This window comes from Lagopus leucura, unplaced genomic scaffold (genome assembly GCF_019238085.1).
Source record: "Lagopus leucura isolate 7727_CA_CO unplaced genomic scaffold, USGS_WTPT01 Super-Scaffold_100004, whole genome shotgun sequence".
Taxonomy (NCBI): domain Eukaryota; kingdom Metazoa; phylum Chordata; class Aves; order Galliformes; family Phasianidae; genus Lagopus; species Lagopus leucura.
Genome location: NW_024962264.1, coordinates 67,964,799 through 67,982,006, shown reverse-complemented (window position 1 = coordinate 67,982,006; position 17,208 = coordinate 67,964,799). Strand labels below are relative to the sequence as shown.

The 17,208-nt window shown below is 46.9% G+C and overlaps 1 protein-coding gene across 5 annotated transcripts in view; it reads left to right on the top strand.

Annotated features, from left to right (window-relative positions):
• SLC4A11 (solute carrier family 4 member 11) overlaps window positions 1-17,208 on the top strand; it is a 132,561-nt gene that overhangs the window by 37,228 nt on the left and 78,125 nt on the right. The window contains exon 1 of one of the 5 annotated variants that reach the window (XM_042870992.1): window positions 2,080-2,297. The exons of 3 other annotated variants lie outside the window; for them this stretch is intronic. In XM_042870992.1, the coding sequence (XP_042726926.1) occupies window positions 2,237-2,297 (61 nt within the window). In that variant the 5' untranslated portion in view covers window positions 2,080-2,236. Of the gene's footprint in view, window positions 1-2,079; window positions 2,298-6,365; window positions 6,739-17,208 lie in introns of those variants that run through there. One more of the 5 variants, XM_042870989.1, reaches the window with a different exon arrangement.

Sequence of the window (17,208 nt, the reverse complement as noted above, 5' to 3'; positions counted from 1 at the left end):
CAATATCTGTCAGGACTGAATGCAGTCACAAACCAGCCTTGGAACAAAGAGCTCCTGAAAGCCAATTGGATGTTTGAGGGGGAAAAATAACATTGCTACGAGGAAAACAAGCATTCACTTTGAAGAGAAGTTGTCTTTGCATTAAGTTATTTTCTCATTTAGGCTCAGGGTTGGATTTAATTTCTTCTCCTTGGATCATGCTCCCTGTGGGTGACTCTGCTTAGCTGGGCTGGTGGAGTCCATGGACATAGAAGAGAGCTGGAGCCATTGGGATGGACCAGATAGCGCCAGACAGGAGGTATCTGATATCTTCTGCGGTGCCACACATCAAATCAGATAAGCTGATACCTGTGTTCATTGTCCAGAAAGCTGTGCTGGTGGTGGGGTAATATTTCTAGGAAGGGATATATGCTGTTAGATAATTCTTCATCCTGGGGACTTATGGTTAGGTCTGAGGTATAAAAGACAAAGAACACTGGGCTCAGTTGCCCACAGTTGGCTTTGTGTCTGTAGGATGTCTTGAAGGAATTCTCCAAACTTCTGCAGCTTTGAACCTGTTCCTTTCCCCCACCAGTCTGGCTGACTCAAGTCTCGATGTCTTCATGGTGGACTCTGCACATAGCAGGGGGTTGAAACTAGATGATCATTATGGTACTTTTCAACCCAGGCCATCCTATGATTCACTGCTGTGGGGCTGGAGGGAAGAGCTGTAAGTCTATGGAATACAGTAGACTTAAATTTCTAGGAAAGCAGCCCACTTCATAGCTTTTCCCAGTTGTCTCCTGACTGCAATCAAAAGGTGGGAACTTTGACTGTCCTAAAGGAAGGAGAGGTGGGGAAGCAATAAAACCATCCAGCTCGTGTGATTGTGTTGCTATTTATCCTCACATGCTTCTGGAGGCAGTGCAAATGTCCTCTATTTGCCACCTTGCTTTTATTCCAGCACAAGCATTACGTTTCAGTCTCTGCTTTTTCCCTGCAGGTGTTCACACCTCAGGGCTCCTGGCTGAGTCCCTGTTCTGATTTCTTTCCTTGCTCCTGGTGGTGGCACTCAGATGCTGCTGGGAGAGGGATTTGGGGCAGAAGGCATTGAGGTTTGCTGTGGTTGTGAGGAAACAACGTAGCAGCAAATGAGGGGGGAAAAGAAATAATTAGTAATGTTTGCCTGCTTTTGTTCTTAAAGGTTGTAGGCTGGGAGCAATGCTCCACGTCTTGTGGAAGTGTGTGTTTGTTGTGTGGTTTTGCAGAGAGGCTTGATGTGCTCCAAGGGTTTGTTTTGAAACCTGGCTGTCTGCTTTGGGCTCAGATGTACCTTCGTTGGGATGTGTCTGGGGTAGTTCTGAAGGGGCAGAGAAGTGACTTGGTGGAAAGGACTTTGTGATGGGAAGCTGTTGGGAGGAGGTCATAAGAATGCACTTGAGGGCTGGGGGTGTTCAGCCTGGAGATGGCTCTGGGGAGACATCTGTGTGTCCTCCTAGTATTTAAAGGGAGCTTATAAACAGGAGGGAAGAGTGACTTTGTATGTGTCTGAGAGTGATAGGAGAAAGGGGGGGGGGGTGGCTTTAAACTAAAGGGAGATTTGTATTAGGTGTTGAGGGAAAATTTTCAGCGAGAGAATGGTGAGACTCCAGCAGTGCTGCCCAGAGCTGTGGGTGCCCAAGGCCATGGATGGGCCCTGGGCAGCCTGAGGTGGTGTCTGGTTTAGCAATTGTTAACCCTGCCTGCAGCAGTGGGTTGGAACTACATGATTTCTGAGGTCCTTTCCAATCCTTGCCATTCTACCATCAGCCCTTGCTATTAGGGGAGTGAGATAATTTTTTTCCCCCACTTGGTGCATCCACCCAGCTGCGAGCTTACAGGCAGCACCTCACCTGCCAACACCTGTAGCATCAAACCTCAGCACACAGAGTTCAGCAGAAGGGGGGGGGGGGGGAAAAAGAGGAATTGAAGCCTGAAACATTGCTCGTTTGAATACACGTGGAGCTGCCCTGCTGTCGGGCTGGGAGGGCGCTAGGACCCGGCTGTGCCCCCGCCCCGGCCCTTCCCTTCAGCCGCACTCCCGCTCGGGGGACTTTCAGTTTTGGCTGCGCTGCGTCTTTTTATTTAATTTTTTATTTTTTTTTCTCCGTGGAGGGGGGTGAAAAAAAGGTTAAAAATAAACAGTAAAAATAAAAACACCGCCGCCGACCCCGAAACCGCGACAAAAGTCTTAAAGTGTCAAGATGGTGAAGACGGGATGAGAGGAAAAAGAGAGGCAGCCATGGCAGCCAGGCGGGTGTTCCACCTCCAGCCATGCGGTGAGCGGCAACACCAGTGCGATGAGTGTTACGGCACATGGGGGGGAAAAGGGGCTGAGGGGGGGGGGTGCCCCCGGTTTGTCCCCTCGTTAGGGATGGGGAGATGGGGGGCGGGGGGGATGCCGGCAGTGCGATGCGTGGTGATGGGATGCAATGGGATGCGTGCTGGTGCCCTGCTCTTGGAAGGGGTTTTCTGGGGGAGGAAAGTGGGAGAAACTTGGCTTTGCGTCATTGTTTTGGGGATTTTTTTTATGGGAGCCGGCTGTTGTTTTGAGGAGGTGATGACACTTTGCATCTGGGCTCGTTGGACAGCACCGAGCGGGCACGGGTTTGGGGTGGGTGAACTCAGGGGGCACAAATACAGCGTGGAAGAGGATGAAGGAGCGATTTAAATTCGGGACCTTTTGTTGTTCTGGGTGTCTTTTTCCCCTCTTTGTGTGCTTTGTTTATACCTCAAATGGGAGGAGGGCATGGCTTGCTGTTAGCTCCACTCCAGCTCTCTGTTTGCGGATGCGGTCGTTTGGCTTCACTTTGGCAACGGTGTAATTAATAGTAATAATTAAAAACAATGAAGTTAAGCAGCTTGAGCTGAACGATCAGAGGTACTCGGACAGCGGTGCTTGTTGGCAGGACCCCAGCAATGTGTTTGTGAGCTCCAGTTTGCAGTGCTTGCAACCGGGTGGATTTAAATGCACGTTGAGTTGCGCTCTTTGGCTTTTGCTCAACTTTTAAGTTACCTTTTGCTGTGTTTTTTCCCCCCCCCAGTGCCTTCCCACAGGGAGTGCTTCCTTACTCAGCGTGGCTGCATTCGTGCTGATTTGTCACTAAATTAAATGACGGGGAGTTGAGTTTGCATAGAGAAGTTCGTTCTGGTGGAAAAGCAACTGTAGGTGGCACAACAGCTTTGCCTGCAAAGCTGTAATCGGGGAGAATGGGCTATAGATTTCACTCTGGGATCTCAGCCTGGGGAGGGAGGGCTGTACCTCTGTTTAAGGAAGGAAAGAAAGGTTGCTTCAGTTCTGATGCATTTCCTGAAAACTTCCTGTACTGTTGTTTTTTGTGTCCAGGGCTGTCATTATGAGGACTTGATGGTGAGGGCTGACCAGCAGCAAGATGCACACAAGCAGTGCCTACTTGGGAGCATATAGACTCTTTCCAAGCTGCTGTGATGTCTTCCTATGCAAGATTTCTCTATAAACCTTTGGGTTTTCTCGAGTTGTAAGTGTAGCCTTATCTCTCCTGAGTATAGTTCCCATCCCACAGAGTGTGGCTGAAGTAATAAACTGCTTGACCCATGGGTTGTGCAAGGCCAGCAGCATTTCAGCCACCTCACCTGGGCTGCTGTTGAAGTTGGTTCTGGGGCTGTTCAGTTCTTGGGTAGGTTTAGGTTAGAAGGAAATGGTGATGCAATGCTTTCACTCTTGTCAACCTCAGTCACTGCTGCCATCCCTGCATGCTGTTGTTTCCCTGCTGTAACTGGGATGCGTTGGCCAATCCGTTGTGGCCGCAGCTTCTGGTTCTGAAACATCTGTGGCTTTTGTGTGGTTGCCTCTCCACAAGAGTTCTGTACCACAGTGGAAGTTCCTCTCTGGCTCTCCTGTTGTTCCTTGGCAGTTGGAGCACTTCAGCTCATTTAAACGAGCAGAGCCTAAAGTGTGAGTGGGGCTTTTCACTGTGGTGCTCACTTGACTCCCCAAGTGGCAAAGAAGAGCTGTGTTTAAACCCAGAGTGTCTGGACTTACAGTAAAAGCTATAATAAATCACTTGAGGCTATAAATGGTCCTTAAAGCAAGCTTCACCTTTGAGTTGATATCCTTGGGGATCCTTCCAACCCAAGCCATTCAATGATTCAAAGAAAAATGAGGGTGACTTGTTTTGGATTCTTTCAAAGCCAGAAGCACCCTGTGCAACCTCCAAAAATATGTTTTGCTGGTAAGTTTGGTGTTTCTTGCTGAAGGGAGCTGTGAGGTTTGATTGGTGCCTGTTAGACCCTATGGAATGTTGAAACTTTAAATGTTGCCCTTGCTGAGCCATAGTGATGCTCTGCGTGTGGGCTTTATGCCTAAAGACGACTCCAAAACTGTATCTAAGGAGAAATCTCACTTATTTCTTTTTCCCTACTGAGTTATTCTCGTACTGTGCTTCTCTAGGAAGCCCCAGTGACAGCTATGCTATCCAAAAGCTTTCAGTGACTTGAGCTTAGGTGTCACCGGAGCTACCGAGCATGCTCCAAGTGCAAAACCACTTCTGGAGAAGTCCCATTTCCTTCTGTGGGATTTCTCTGGGAGTAAGCAAGTCTGGGATGCTTTAATGACTTGTCATTGTGAAACTGTCATCCACCCTGTAAACACGCAGATGGCTGCCAAGTGCAGCAGATATCCAGCATGTGTTCCATCCCAGCTACCTTTGTGGTGGCTGAGCACGGCACGGTGCCGTTGCTGCTTTGGGAGCAGGGGGTCCTCTGCAATGATGCACTGCAAAAAGGTTGGAAACACACAGAGTTGCTGAGGCTGTTCCTTCAAGTTCATCTGAGTGCAAGCAGGGTTTTGTGACTTTGCAGAGCATCTCCTTCAGGAATCTGTGCTGGGACTGGGTGAAATGGGAGAACTTTTCTCAGTGCAAAGTCACTTCCTAGATATGGTTCTAGCATAAGCTCTCCATGAAGCCCTTGTGCTGAGCATGGTGATGTGCTGGCCCAGGAGCAGAGCCCTGCATCTGTCAGTGCTGGCTTTGATATCAAAGCGCTCAGCTGACACTTCTAACTGGGTTTTTCTATTCCTCCTTTCTGAACTCACCCCTGGCTCTAACCTGCGATTAAATCAGTGAGAAGTTGGATGTCCCTCCATTATTGAGGAAGAGTCTGTGTTCCTGGTGAGAGCTGTGGTTTGGGTAGGGCGCAGGGAACAGAGGGCATTTTGGGCGTCTCTGATTTGGAGAAACTGCAAGAAGAGGAAGGGAGAAAAGCCACTGGAGTGGGTAGCATTGGTGTCACACTTGAGCTTTCTTCCTATGGGTGCTTTTGAGCTTCCCAACTTTGAAGCTGATGCAAACTGCAGCAGTCTGGCTTGCAAGGCTGGAACTGCATGCATCCTTATGGCTGCCCTATGGTGGGGTGGACGGGAACAGTTGGTAATGAGGGAAATTCATTGATCTGAATCTCATCTGGGCAGCTTTTTTGAGACACTGTGCATAGAATCACAGAATCACAGAATTGTAGGGGTTGGAAGGGACCTCCAGAGATCATCGAGTCCAACCCCCCTGCCAAAGCAGGTTCCCTACAGCAGGTTGCACAGGTAGGCAACAGGTACGCATAGGTAGAATCATAGCATCATTATGGTTGAGATAGACCTCTAAGATCACCAGCCCCAACCCAACCATGCCCGTTGACCATGGTAACAGATAAACAACCTTCAGTGCCGCATCTCCACAGCTCACAACACCTGCAGGGATGGTGATTCCCCCCAGCTTCCTGTGCCAATGCTTGACCGCTGTGTAAGAAAGTCTTCCTAATATCCAACCTTGACCAGTAAAGGTGATGGAGTGAGTTACCAGTAGGTGCAGACGAGTGGGAGAGAGAATTAGGAGGAAGGGCTGAAAATGAGGAGCTCTTCCTTTCTAGTGCCAGTACAGTTGCTGGCACCCCACAGAAGCAGGGGCTGCTGCTCAGGATCACCCCCTTAGGGGAAAAACCCCACCTGAAGGGGCACTGCCTCAGGATTAAGCTTTACTCTCCTTTTCCTCCCGCTCGTCTCCATCTCCTGGAGCTGAATGCCTCTTCCTTGCTCTGAGCCTAATTGCATCCCCAGGGTTTAGCACGCGTGTGTTTGTTTTATTCAACGCGTTGGCTGTTCCCACCGGAACAGGCTTTTTTTTTTTTTTAAGGGATTGGGCTTTTTTGCTTATTGTGCACAACAAGCTACTGCCCGAGATCCTCATTGGGGAGGGGTGGAGGGAGGAACTGTAGTAATGCCAATACTTCTTGAATATTATAAACCTGGCTTATCAGCCCGACGCAGGGCTGGAATTTGTCTCTTCCTGTGCTGCATCTCTGCTTTCTGAGAGGCGCGTTTAAATACAGGCTGGAGACGCAGCCTTCCAGTGCGCTCCGTGAGGCCGTGTCAGCAGGAACGGGGCTTCTCAAGAGGCTTTTATTATTCCTTTTGCATTAATTCCTTTTGAGAAAGGGATTTGTTGGGAAGAAGGCTCTGAGACTGCATGTCCCAACAGTACCAGCTGAAGGAGGTGAAGGCAGACGCGGTTTGTTTCGTACCTGGCTCTCCTCTCTTCTCTGTCCTCATGGAGCCGGCTTCTTTTTGCTACCCCCAGCTTACCTTCCTGCGCTCACCCTATGGGCAGTTTGGGGCGAGTGCTGGCTCTTCACAGGACCTGGCCCCGTGGCCTCAACGCTTAGTGCCGCAGAGATGGAGCGGGCCGGTGGATGGTATGTGAGTGGGCTGGGGACCGAGGAGGGTGGAATTGGGAAGTCGAGATGAGCACTGAGATGGTTGGAGTTGGATGGTGGATGGAAGAGGGAGGTGATGCGCGGAGGGTTGGTGGCTGTGCTGGTGTGGGGTTGTTGGTGTGCTCCCTCCTCTAGATCTCTCCTAGTGACGCTTGCTTGGCTGCTGCCACCTCCATCATGGAGCAGCTGGAGTACCTCAACCAGGGGAGCTGATAAACAACCTCAGCATGGAAAAAATAAAAATAGAAACCATTCTTTGGCAGTCCTTTGTCTTACAAGCTTGCTCATTCACTGATATGAATTCATCAGTGTCTGAAACCTGAAATACCTGCTGGAGGCTCAGCAGGCTTGTTTCACCTTTAGGGCTGCATTGCTTTCAGCTTTATCTCTTAAACTGTTATTAAAGTTATCAAGTGTGGGGATAGGTGATTAAGATCCTTTATTGCAGATTTCAGCACTACAGGGAAGTTCCTTATACGCGCATTAGTTTGGTTCAGAGCTGTCAACACTGTTATTGCAAGGCATCTATATGGGGAAATGGTAAATCCTGTTGTAGGAGTTGAGACTGCTTGAAGTGCCCATCCTGAAGGTTTGTATTTTGTAAAAACTTTTTCAAGAGAGATATTGCAGTTGGTGAAATGAGGTCCTGAGCAGCTTTGATATGGCTCTAAGGCTGCATTGCCTGGAGCGCATTGCTGGGCTGGAGACCTCCAAAGATCTCCCACCCTTAAAGCAAATTTGCTTTGCATCTTAATAACAAGCCAGCAGCCATGCACCTCACCTGGCAAAGCTGGTCAGGTGGCGTGTAAAGAAATGGAGGAAAGCAGCTGAGCAGTCTCAGCAGGGAGAATGCGTGGGAGGTGTTTAAAAACATGAGCTGTGGTTTCATGCAGCGGAAGCAAGCCTGTAGCAGGAGGAGTGAGGATGGGCAGTGTGGCTCTGAAATCCCTCTGCTAAAAGCAATGCCTTTCCCCCACCTCCCTGCGCGTGGAAAGTGTTGGCTGCCTCCTGGTAAATAATGACTGCTGAGGGACTGTTACTTACAGCAACTCGGGATTGCTGTGATGGAAGAGACTTGGAGATGGCAGTACCTGGTGTTTGGAGAACTTGCTGCTTGTTTCTTCCGTAGCTTTCTGCCTTTTGGGAGGCTGACCTGATGCTGTTTTGGGGAGCTGATTTATTCTTCCTCGTTCTTCTTGGCTGGAATAGGTCGCTACTCTGGGCTGTAAGCATCCAGCTGGGGGAGACTTGCCTTGCTGTAATGAGAATCTTGCATTGTAAGGGAAGTAAAGCGGTAGGAATAGAACGGGCTGGAGTGTGGGGGAGAGGATGTGGCATCTTCACCCTCCTCCCTCCCCTCCCAAAGCTTTGTGGGTGCTGCTTAGCAAAGTGCTGGGCTATCGGACTGGGTGATAAACCTCCTTGGATGAGGTGAGCTCTCTTCAGCTCTGTTTTCTGCAACTAGTTGTAACAGCCCGGACTTAGTGCTCTGTTTCCCATTCCCTTACAAAGGCTCCTGGTTTGCTGAATGCCTGTGTTAACCCTTGTGCTGCTGTTGCCTGTGCTGGGAAAAAGACACTGGAGGCAGCTGTGCAGTCAGAGTAGAGCAGCGATGTCTTAAAGAGATTCACTATATCCACTTCTCGGCAGCAGCTTTTCTCCCCTCTCTTCCTTTTGCATCTTTGCATCCTCTTGTTTTCCCTGCACTTCTCTCCTAAGGTACAGCATCTCACTTCTGGTTGAGCCTGGCTGCCACAAAGCCTTTTTCTTTAAGGAGGCACATGAGCTTTCTCTGCATAGCATCCAGCAAAAAGCTCCGGCTCCCAAGTGCAGGGTTGCTTTAATCTGTTTTTCTGCTTTGCTCCCAGAGGGGAAAAGCTCTGGATCTTGGGTGGGGGCTGGAGGAGAAAACAGGAATCCCATCTTGGTGTGAAGTTAGCAGCTTGCTGGCATCCTTTGTCCGGCATTGGGTTTGGGTGCTGGGCTGGAGGTGCCCAGCTGGGAGCTAATGGGTCACGCTCTCACTCCACCCATCTGCCGCTCACCAATTGGAAGTGAGAGAGAAAGATGCTCTGGCTGGATTAATATTGGAGGCACTGAAAAAACACAAGCCATTGCTGCCTCGGCCACCTGAGCAAGTGGCACTGGGGATTGGGTGAATTGGCTCAGAGCAGCCAGGAGAGGAGCGGAGGCTCTTTGGATGGGAACAGCATCTCTACTGAAGAAGTAGTGCAGGTAAGTTGTGGTCTGAAGCAACAATACTGGAACGCTGCTGATGCCGGGTGATGCGTTCAAACAGGAAATCCAGAAAGGCAGCTCTGCCAGCTCTTGAATTATTTAATTCACTAAAGTAAGGCAGTGCTTGATGGATTTTCAGTGGGCTCTGCTGTTCGGTGATGCTGTCTATTGCTGTGCCGGATGTCTGTGCTGTGTTTAAGGATGGAGTGTACCTCCTGAATTCAGTTTACTTTAGCCAGAGTGCTGCCTTTCAGGGGGTGGGTTTAGTTTCAAGTTACCTTGTGCTCATCTCCTTATGCATGTCTTGCCTGTTCTTTTATTTTTTTCCTCTCAAATTAATGCTGAAATATCCTCCCAGATTGCAGGAGAAGGCTTTACATACTGATGTGTTTCACGTGGGGAAAGTGCAGTGCTGAGTGAAAACAAAATGCATGCGTGTGATGTAAAATGCTAGCAAGCATCGTTCCTGATGCTGTAGCCATGGAAGCCATGCAGACGAACCATAAACAGTGTCCTACTGATAAACACTCTGACATGTGTTGTCAGTTGGTAATTATTTCATCACTGGACCAAAGCGTTTTTATTTTGGGTTGATGATGGATGGCAAGAATTGATGTGGAGCTGCTGGCTCTCCTCTTGCCCACGTTGTTGTTCTTGTCACTGTTGTTTGCTGTTTAGTGGCTCCTGGATATCGAAATGCTATGGTGTTGCTCGTGCCATCCTGTCGAGCCTGTTGGGATATGAAATCACTTCTGTGGGGAGGGCTGAGGCTGAAGGAATCAGCTGCCTGCCTTTGCTTTTTCCTTTAGGCTGTTTTTAATACTGGGGGGTGCTTTCCTTTCAGGTATCTTTCCTGACTGAAAATATTTCCTGGTATCTTTCCACAGCTGAAAATTTGATGTGCTTGGTGATCATTTGGCTGACCACTGCTCTACTTTCGTCCCTTCTTGCTTTCAGTATAGATCGTGGTTTCAATCTTCTGGTTTTGTGTGAATGAGAGCAGGTCTTCTGATCCATTCAGATGGTTTTTTGGGCAGTGGATTTGGGAAGAGATACAGGGTAAGCTTGGTCATCCACAACTGTCTCTTTAACAACACTTTTCCTGCTTAATGGCAATAAAAACTTTGTAGTAATGTACTTTACATTCCCAAACATGGTCCTGGTGTCCTGGGGAATGGTAGAGTGTATACTGCTGCTGTTGGAGCACTTCTTCCACCAGAATCCCAAACCTGAGGTGTGTAGTTCCTTATTTCCACTTTGCAGCTTAATTTTTACAGCATTTAATCCAGCTGAACCATTGCAGGGAGCAGCTCTACTCCTTTAAGCCCCAAGCAGGTGGAATTTCTACTGACTTAAACCATGTTGGCATGTTTTACACAGCAGCACTGATGGCCTCTGAAGGACCTTCAATTGTGGGGAAGGATTTCAACCAAAAACACAACAGTCACCTTTTAAAACCACCCTTTTTCAACCCATATCCAGTCCTGACCAAGATTTGGCGCTGTAGCCTTATCTCTTTCGATGGGAGCTATGAGATTTTCTTGATAAAGCCTTGCAAGTGAAAAGAGCCATCTGAAAAGCTGTCAGTAAGAGTTAAAGCTTTCTAAATTATTTAAGTGTTCAGGAAAGGTCTACTGGAAAGCTTCTGCTGGTTGGTCCTTGGGTCTTTGCCAGCTTGTGGGATCTCTGGAGGTATTTGCTTTCACTCCTCTCCAGGTAGCACTCATGGAAGAAATCCTTACAAGTCTTAAATCACATTTTTAGAGGTCCCAACAAAACCTGGGAGTTAAAATAAATAAAACTAATGGCCCAAATTGTTCATTTGTCAGCCAAATCCCAAAGTGCTGTTGTCCCCCAGCTCCGTGGCTTGCTTTGGTCACCTGTGAGATGATGGCCAAGAAACCTGTCCAAGGAGGAAGAGCAAAGCAGCTGCACTGCTCTTATTTCCCAGTGTTTGCCTCCTCACCTCTGGGAGGCACCCTTGGATGTTAATTGCTTGGGGTGAGCTCAATTGTGATGAGTCAACCTGGGCAGCCTGCTGCCAGCTTTCTGCATGCGTATTTTTTTGGGGAGAGGAGGTTTTGCCAGCTGCGACAGTGACAACTACTATTTTTCATTAGGTAGTTTTATTGCAATGGGTGTTCTGGAGGAAGCTGGGGAAAGCGATGAAGGGGAGGGGGAATTACTCAATGCAGTAAGGAAAATGCTTTGAAAGCAGGCTCGTCTGATCCCTGAGCCTGTGTGTGGGTGGGTGTTTGCCTGGGAGTGATGAGCAGGCAGGAGGATGCTTCCTGCTCTATTCTTTCAGTGTGATGTTTCTCTATTTTTACAGCTAGCGACTGTGAAAATGAGTCCTAGGTTTTTTTTTGTTTGCTGGAGTGACCATCGCATGATTTAAGGTCTCTTTGCACTGCTTTCCCTGCATCAGAAGAATATCCAGCTCCTCATGTATGGGCCCAGATTAAATGCTTTAATGCTTCCTGAACTGTGGAGCCATAAAATTGCTGTACTGGCATCCTAGAGTGGTCATACTGTGGTGAATATTTTAGCTGGACCCAAGTGACTCCAGTGCACCACGGGTTGCCCTAGGAGATGTCAGACTGTTGTTGCTGTGTCTTCCAAAACACAACAAAATTGAGCTTTCTCGAGGAGTTTTAGAGTTTAGGTTCAGGTAACCCAGACCGTGGTGTAAAATAAATAATAAATAATAGTATTGGGCTTTGTAACCTATCTGGGAAGCAAAGAAGCAGGGCAAATCCTTTGGGGATGCTTCTTTTTAGAGATAAGAGTTGGAAGAGGATGCGGCATCTACACAGGTTTGTTGTAAGAGGAGTATTTAAAGTATTTATATGTATATAAATATTTAAGAGTGCTGTTGGGTGGCCATGCCTACGTGTAAGGAGAGCAAAGATGATGCCTCAGTGGATCTGAGTCTCTCAACTGGAGTAGGAATTGGCAATAAGGTTGGACTATTTCCTTCATGCCTGCTCTGGACACTTATCTAAAAGCTTACTAAGGTAGAGGGGGGTTGGAGTAGATGAAAATCTCCTTGGGTCATGACTGCCTTTTGGATTATCTTCAGGAGTTCCCACATTGATTTGGTGTAGGTGTTTGCACACAGTTGAACTAAACCTATTTGGTTAAGGTCTTGAAAGAAGATAGCTTCTCTTCAAACAGTGCTGTAGAAAGCAGTGTTAGGAAGACTTTTAGTCAAAGTGGCTGTTGCACTCAGATGAGTAGAAGACAAGCAGGAGCCTTTTGCTTCTTTGCTTGTCTCGTAAAGGATCTTTACTAGGAGAGCAGTAGGTGCTGGAACAGGCTGCCCAGACAGGCTGTGGATGCACCTTGGAGCTGTTGAAGGCCAGGTTGAATGGGCAGCCTGGTGTAGTATTAGATGTGGAGGTTGGTGGCCTTGCCTGCAGTGTGGGAGTTGGAGCTTGATGATCCTTGAGATCCTTTCCAATCCAGACCATTCTATGATTGTGAAAGGATTTATGCCTCTCATGTTTCCCTTGGGAAGAGATGCTGATAGGCTTCTGTGCTGTGTGGTGCTTGCACAGGGAGCAAGGCTGTAAAACTAGAGTCAAAAAAAAAGAAGTCATCATTTGATCTTGACTTTTATCCCTTTAAGGAAGAAAGTCCTTAGGAGGAGGTAAGTGTTCATACTGCCCATGTAATGAATTGCAAAAGGCCATTTTGCTGATATTTACTGGTAATGACTTTATCATGTTTTCCTCTGCCTTTATTAATGCAAAGGAATGCTTTCAGGAGGAGAAACCTAGGTTTGGGATTGCCACAGGCAGTGGTGCTCGTGTGCTGTGCTTACCAGCTATGTTCTTGGCCAAGTATTAACACATGTTATTTTGCTTACATTACCCTCCCTTAATCAGGGTGATCAGTTCTTGTGTGTTTTTCTGGCTTTTTGGGGGCACACCTCTTAGGTGGTGAGAAAATGAGTAAAATCTTTAAGCTTTTGTCCTGTGTGTTGATCATTATTGCCCAGAACAGCAGCATATGAGCACACTTCATCTCCGACTGCCAGTAAGAGATGGGTTCCCACCAGCGTTCTCCAGTTGAAGTGGGAATAGATCAACTCCTTAATTGCGTAGATGGCAACGAGAAGTGGTAACTTGAGGCAAAACAGCTTCTCACATGCTGCTGTCCATTCATTCTTGCTGACTTGAATGGCTTTAAATAGCTTGCAGCAGGTGTTTACACCAGGAGACCTTCCTGCTTGGTTCTTCCATGAAAATTACCGAATCTTATTTTGTAGGCATGAGCAATGCTACGCAGGAAGATCCTGCAATATTGATACCCTTTGAACTTGATCAGTGGGTCGGTGTGATCAGACTTGCAGCCTGTTGAGCTTGTTTTCTATTCCTCTGTGGTGATGCAGTTGTTATGAAAGAGGTTTGAAGCTTCCTTCCCCTGGCTGCTGTTGAGCTCTTGCTGCATACAGAGATTTTTTCAGACTTCCAACTGCAGGCTCCTTTCACTCAACGCTCCAAATAATCCTTTTTTAAAAACCTGTAGGTTTCTCTTGGGATTTTTTCTTTTTTTTTTTTTTTTTCTTACACCTCTCTTTGATTTTTCTACAGACTTCAGGTGGAGGAGGGAAGTAATATGATTTAGTGGGCATGTGAAACAAATTATTTATCTTCTTCCCCAATCACATAGGTGATGGTGCAGCTCTCTTTTCACCTGTGCAGCTGCAGTCCCTTGTTCTGTGATGTTTAGTATATGGAGGGGTGGAGAGAATCAAAGAATGATGATTGAGCTTGCAGTTAATATTAAAATAAGTGGTTTAGTGGAACCCTGGGTAGGGAAATCTTTTTCTTGTCTGGTTTAAGCTTTGAATGGCACCATGGTCCCGACTAAAGCAGGTCTTGCTCTAGATGTCAGCATGAAGTAGGGCAACCAACTCCAAGTTACCTCACTGCATAGGAATGATGTGTCTCATGATGAAGTTGGGAGAGGGGATTCAGATTGGGTATTGGGAAACATTTCTTCTCAGAGTGGTCAGGTGCATTGCTGTCCCTGGAGGAAATGGGGACAATCGCCGTCCTAAGGGGAAATGGTTTGAAATTCAGGGAGGGAAGATTTAGGTTGAATGTCAGGGGAAGTTCTTTTCTATGAGACTGGTAAGGTGCTGGAACAGTTGCCTAGAGAGGCTGTGGATGCCCCGTCCATCCCTGGAGGTGTTCAAGGCCAGGTTGGATGGTGCCCTGGGCAGCCTGGGCTGCTATGAAATGTGCAGGTTGGTGGCCCTGCATGTGGCAGGGGGTTGGAGCTTCATGATCCTTGAGGTCCCTTCCAACCTTGGCCATCCTGTGAGTTCAAGAACTGTGGAGATATGGCACTGAGGGACATGGTCAGTGGGGGTGTGTTGGGGTTAGGCTTGATGAGCTTAGAGGTCTTTTCCAACCTTAATGATTCTATGATGGTAGGGATGGATGCTTTTAGCACTGACAAACATGTTCATGGAACTCAAATGGAAGTGGCCTAAAACCTTGCTTCAAAGCTGAAACGCTGTGTGTCTTACGGACAGAACACTTGTTTCCAGATAACCAGTGCTATCTGGTATATTCAGTGTTGTTTAATATGAGAGCTGGGAATTTCAAGCTGAGTGCTTGAACAAGAAGTTACAAGTCTGTTCAAATGATCTGCATTTCTTTAATTCTTTGTAAGACAGGTGGATGTTTTGATCAGTTGCAAGTGGTAGGAAGTGGGATATAGGAGGTCACGAAGGCTGTAGTACCATTTGTAGGAATACCCATGCTATAAACTTGTTAGAGCTGCCTTTTGCTTCAATACAAGGCTTGAGCTGCAGAGAGCTGTTTACTTGGAAGATGCCAGCAGCAGAACATTTTAATTGAGTTATCAAAGTATCCAGAGAATGTGTTTTTATTTGTAATCCACTAATATTGCAAGGCTTAAGAGAGCTTATTACTAACCTTAAAACAGGAGACTTAAAATGGGTTATTAAGAGATCTGAGAAGCATCTCCTGCAGGAATTTAATAATGGGAGATGGCACGGTAGGGCTTTGTCTGTATTTGTTGTTAAATGCAAATGTAAAAATGGTAAGAATGCAGGAAGTCAGGAAGGATGCCCGATGCTTCCCACTGTGGATCATCTTAATCTGAAGAACAAGCACCTCATGCTACATCAAACTCAATGTCCTACCTGTTAGAAGTGCTGTGAACTTCATCTCCCCCTCGGTGCCTCTGAGTCACTGCAATGGTTTCAAGTCAAAGGGCAGTGGCTTGCTTTTGAAATCCAAGCTTGTATCCCTGAGTTTAGAGAAATAAGCCTTGTTTTCCACTTTGCAGCACTTCAATTATTTTGCCTTTGAATTCAGTGCTCTTAAAGAGATGAGGTACTAGTCAGAAGCTTATCTTTGAAGAAGTGACTGTGGTGTCTTGATGCCTGTGCAATTGGGTCATATTTAATAGACATCCTTGGCAGGAATTAGGTGGGCTGGCAGTAGAAATGTTGCTATTGGAGTAAACTCTCTTAAAAACAGCTAAATTATCAGAAGAGTTCCACGTTTTTTGGCAGATAATTGGTGGTGGCATCTTGTACCTTTGAATAGGAAAAGAAATTCAAGAGTGATTGTCCTTGTAGGTATTGGATGAGAGGGAACTTGCTGTATTGAGTACCTTATCCCCTCAGGGTAATGTATTCCAACGTTGTCCTTAGAAGACTGTACTTATGTCTTGCTGAAATGGTTTTGCTTGGATTTTAGTTGTTGAAATCTAAAGGAAAACTTGGGAGTACAGTAATATGGATTTGGATCTGATAGAAGTGGTGCAGGGAGAGACCTCCCATCCTGCAATAACAAAGTGCTGCCCAGGTGGTCTGTTCCTCCAGCCTGAAAAGGAGCAGGCTCTGATTTACACTGCATGGAAACAATTCTGCAACTCCAGGCAAACCCTGGGGCACTGTGATGTTGATCTTTAATGTATTTGGAGACTTGTCCCTGGCCAGACTATCCTCAGCAAAGCAAATACATTGATTACAGTGGTGTTTCATAACGGCCTCTTGGTTGAGCTTATTTAATTTCAAGGAGTGGAGTTGAGATGGGGAGAGGAAATGCAGTTCTGTGTGTCAGGATGTGGGTATGTGCCTCACTGAAAAGATAACAGCCTTGCTGTCAGTTCTGGACAGCTCAAACCCATTGCTCCAGTCTTGAGCAAAACATGACTAAGGAGCTGAGACCTCAGAAATTAAATTCCTGTAAGCTTTGTGAAAGGAGAGGCATATGGAGTTTGCTGATACAGTTTGCCTTTCTGATGGCTACTGAGCAATTACTTAAATACAGTTGAGCTGGCCTTGGTCTTAGCATAGCTTTTTATGGCATACTACTTTGCTTGTGCCAACAGCTTGAAGGGTCAAAGTGTGGAGCTTGGTATATGTAAAGATATTCCTCCTTCCCAAATGCCTCCTCCATTCCACGTGGTTAAAAAGTTGAGTGTATCTCGCTGTCTCTAGATGCTCTGACATGCAGGTAATGTAGTCCTCAATTGACCCTTCCTACTTTCACCATTCCTCTGCTTCTGTGAATATGTTGACCTTTAATTTAGTCCTATAGCTTCATGCAAGTGTCTGGACTTGTGTAAACACCCCTATCACCTTTTGCCTCCTGGGCATGTTCCACACTGTTCTTGATGTCAATATGTGTAACCCCTTCCTTCTGTGGAACTTGTCAAAAGGGCTCTGGCACAACTGTTATGAAGACCAAATACCATCAGTGCTGTAGGGCAGTGTGACATAGGAAGATGGCAAATTAATGGGGCAGGACACTGTAGGGTGAACACCCAAATTTTTTTCCTAAACGTGCCATTGCATCTTTAATTTCAAGGTTAAGACCTCTGTTTTATGACTCACCTGAACAAACAGCACCTCAAAATAATTGCCTGAGAGCGTTGCCTGGAGGACTATCACTCATTTGTGACTCGGAGGAATGAGTTCCATCTAATGAAATGGCATTGCCCTCGGTAATCCCACACCTTGCTCTTCACTCTTCTGAATCCAAGAAGCCACTTGATCACAGACTCCTGTAAAGGGGCCGTGTCAACCCAGGCAATGCTGCAGTTGAAGTCATTTCTAAAGAAGGTGTCCAACTCTGAAAGCCTGCTCATTGGGTGTCATCTGACCCATAGGAATGGGTGTGTTCAGCTAAAGGAAGAGCAAGCAGTGTTTCATTCTGC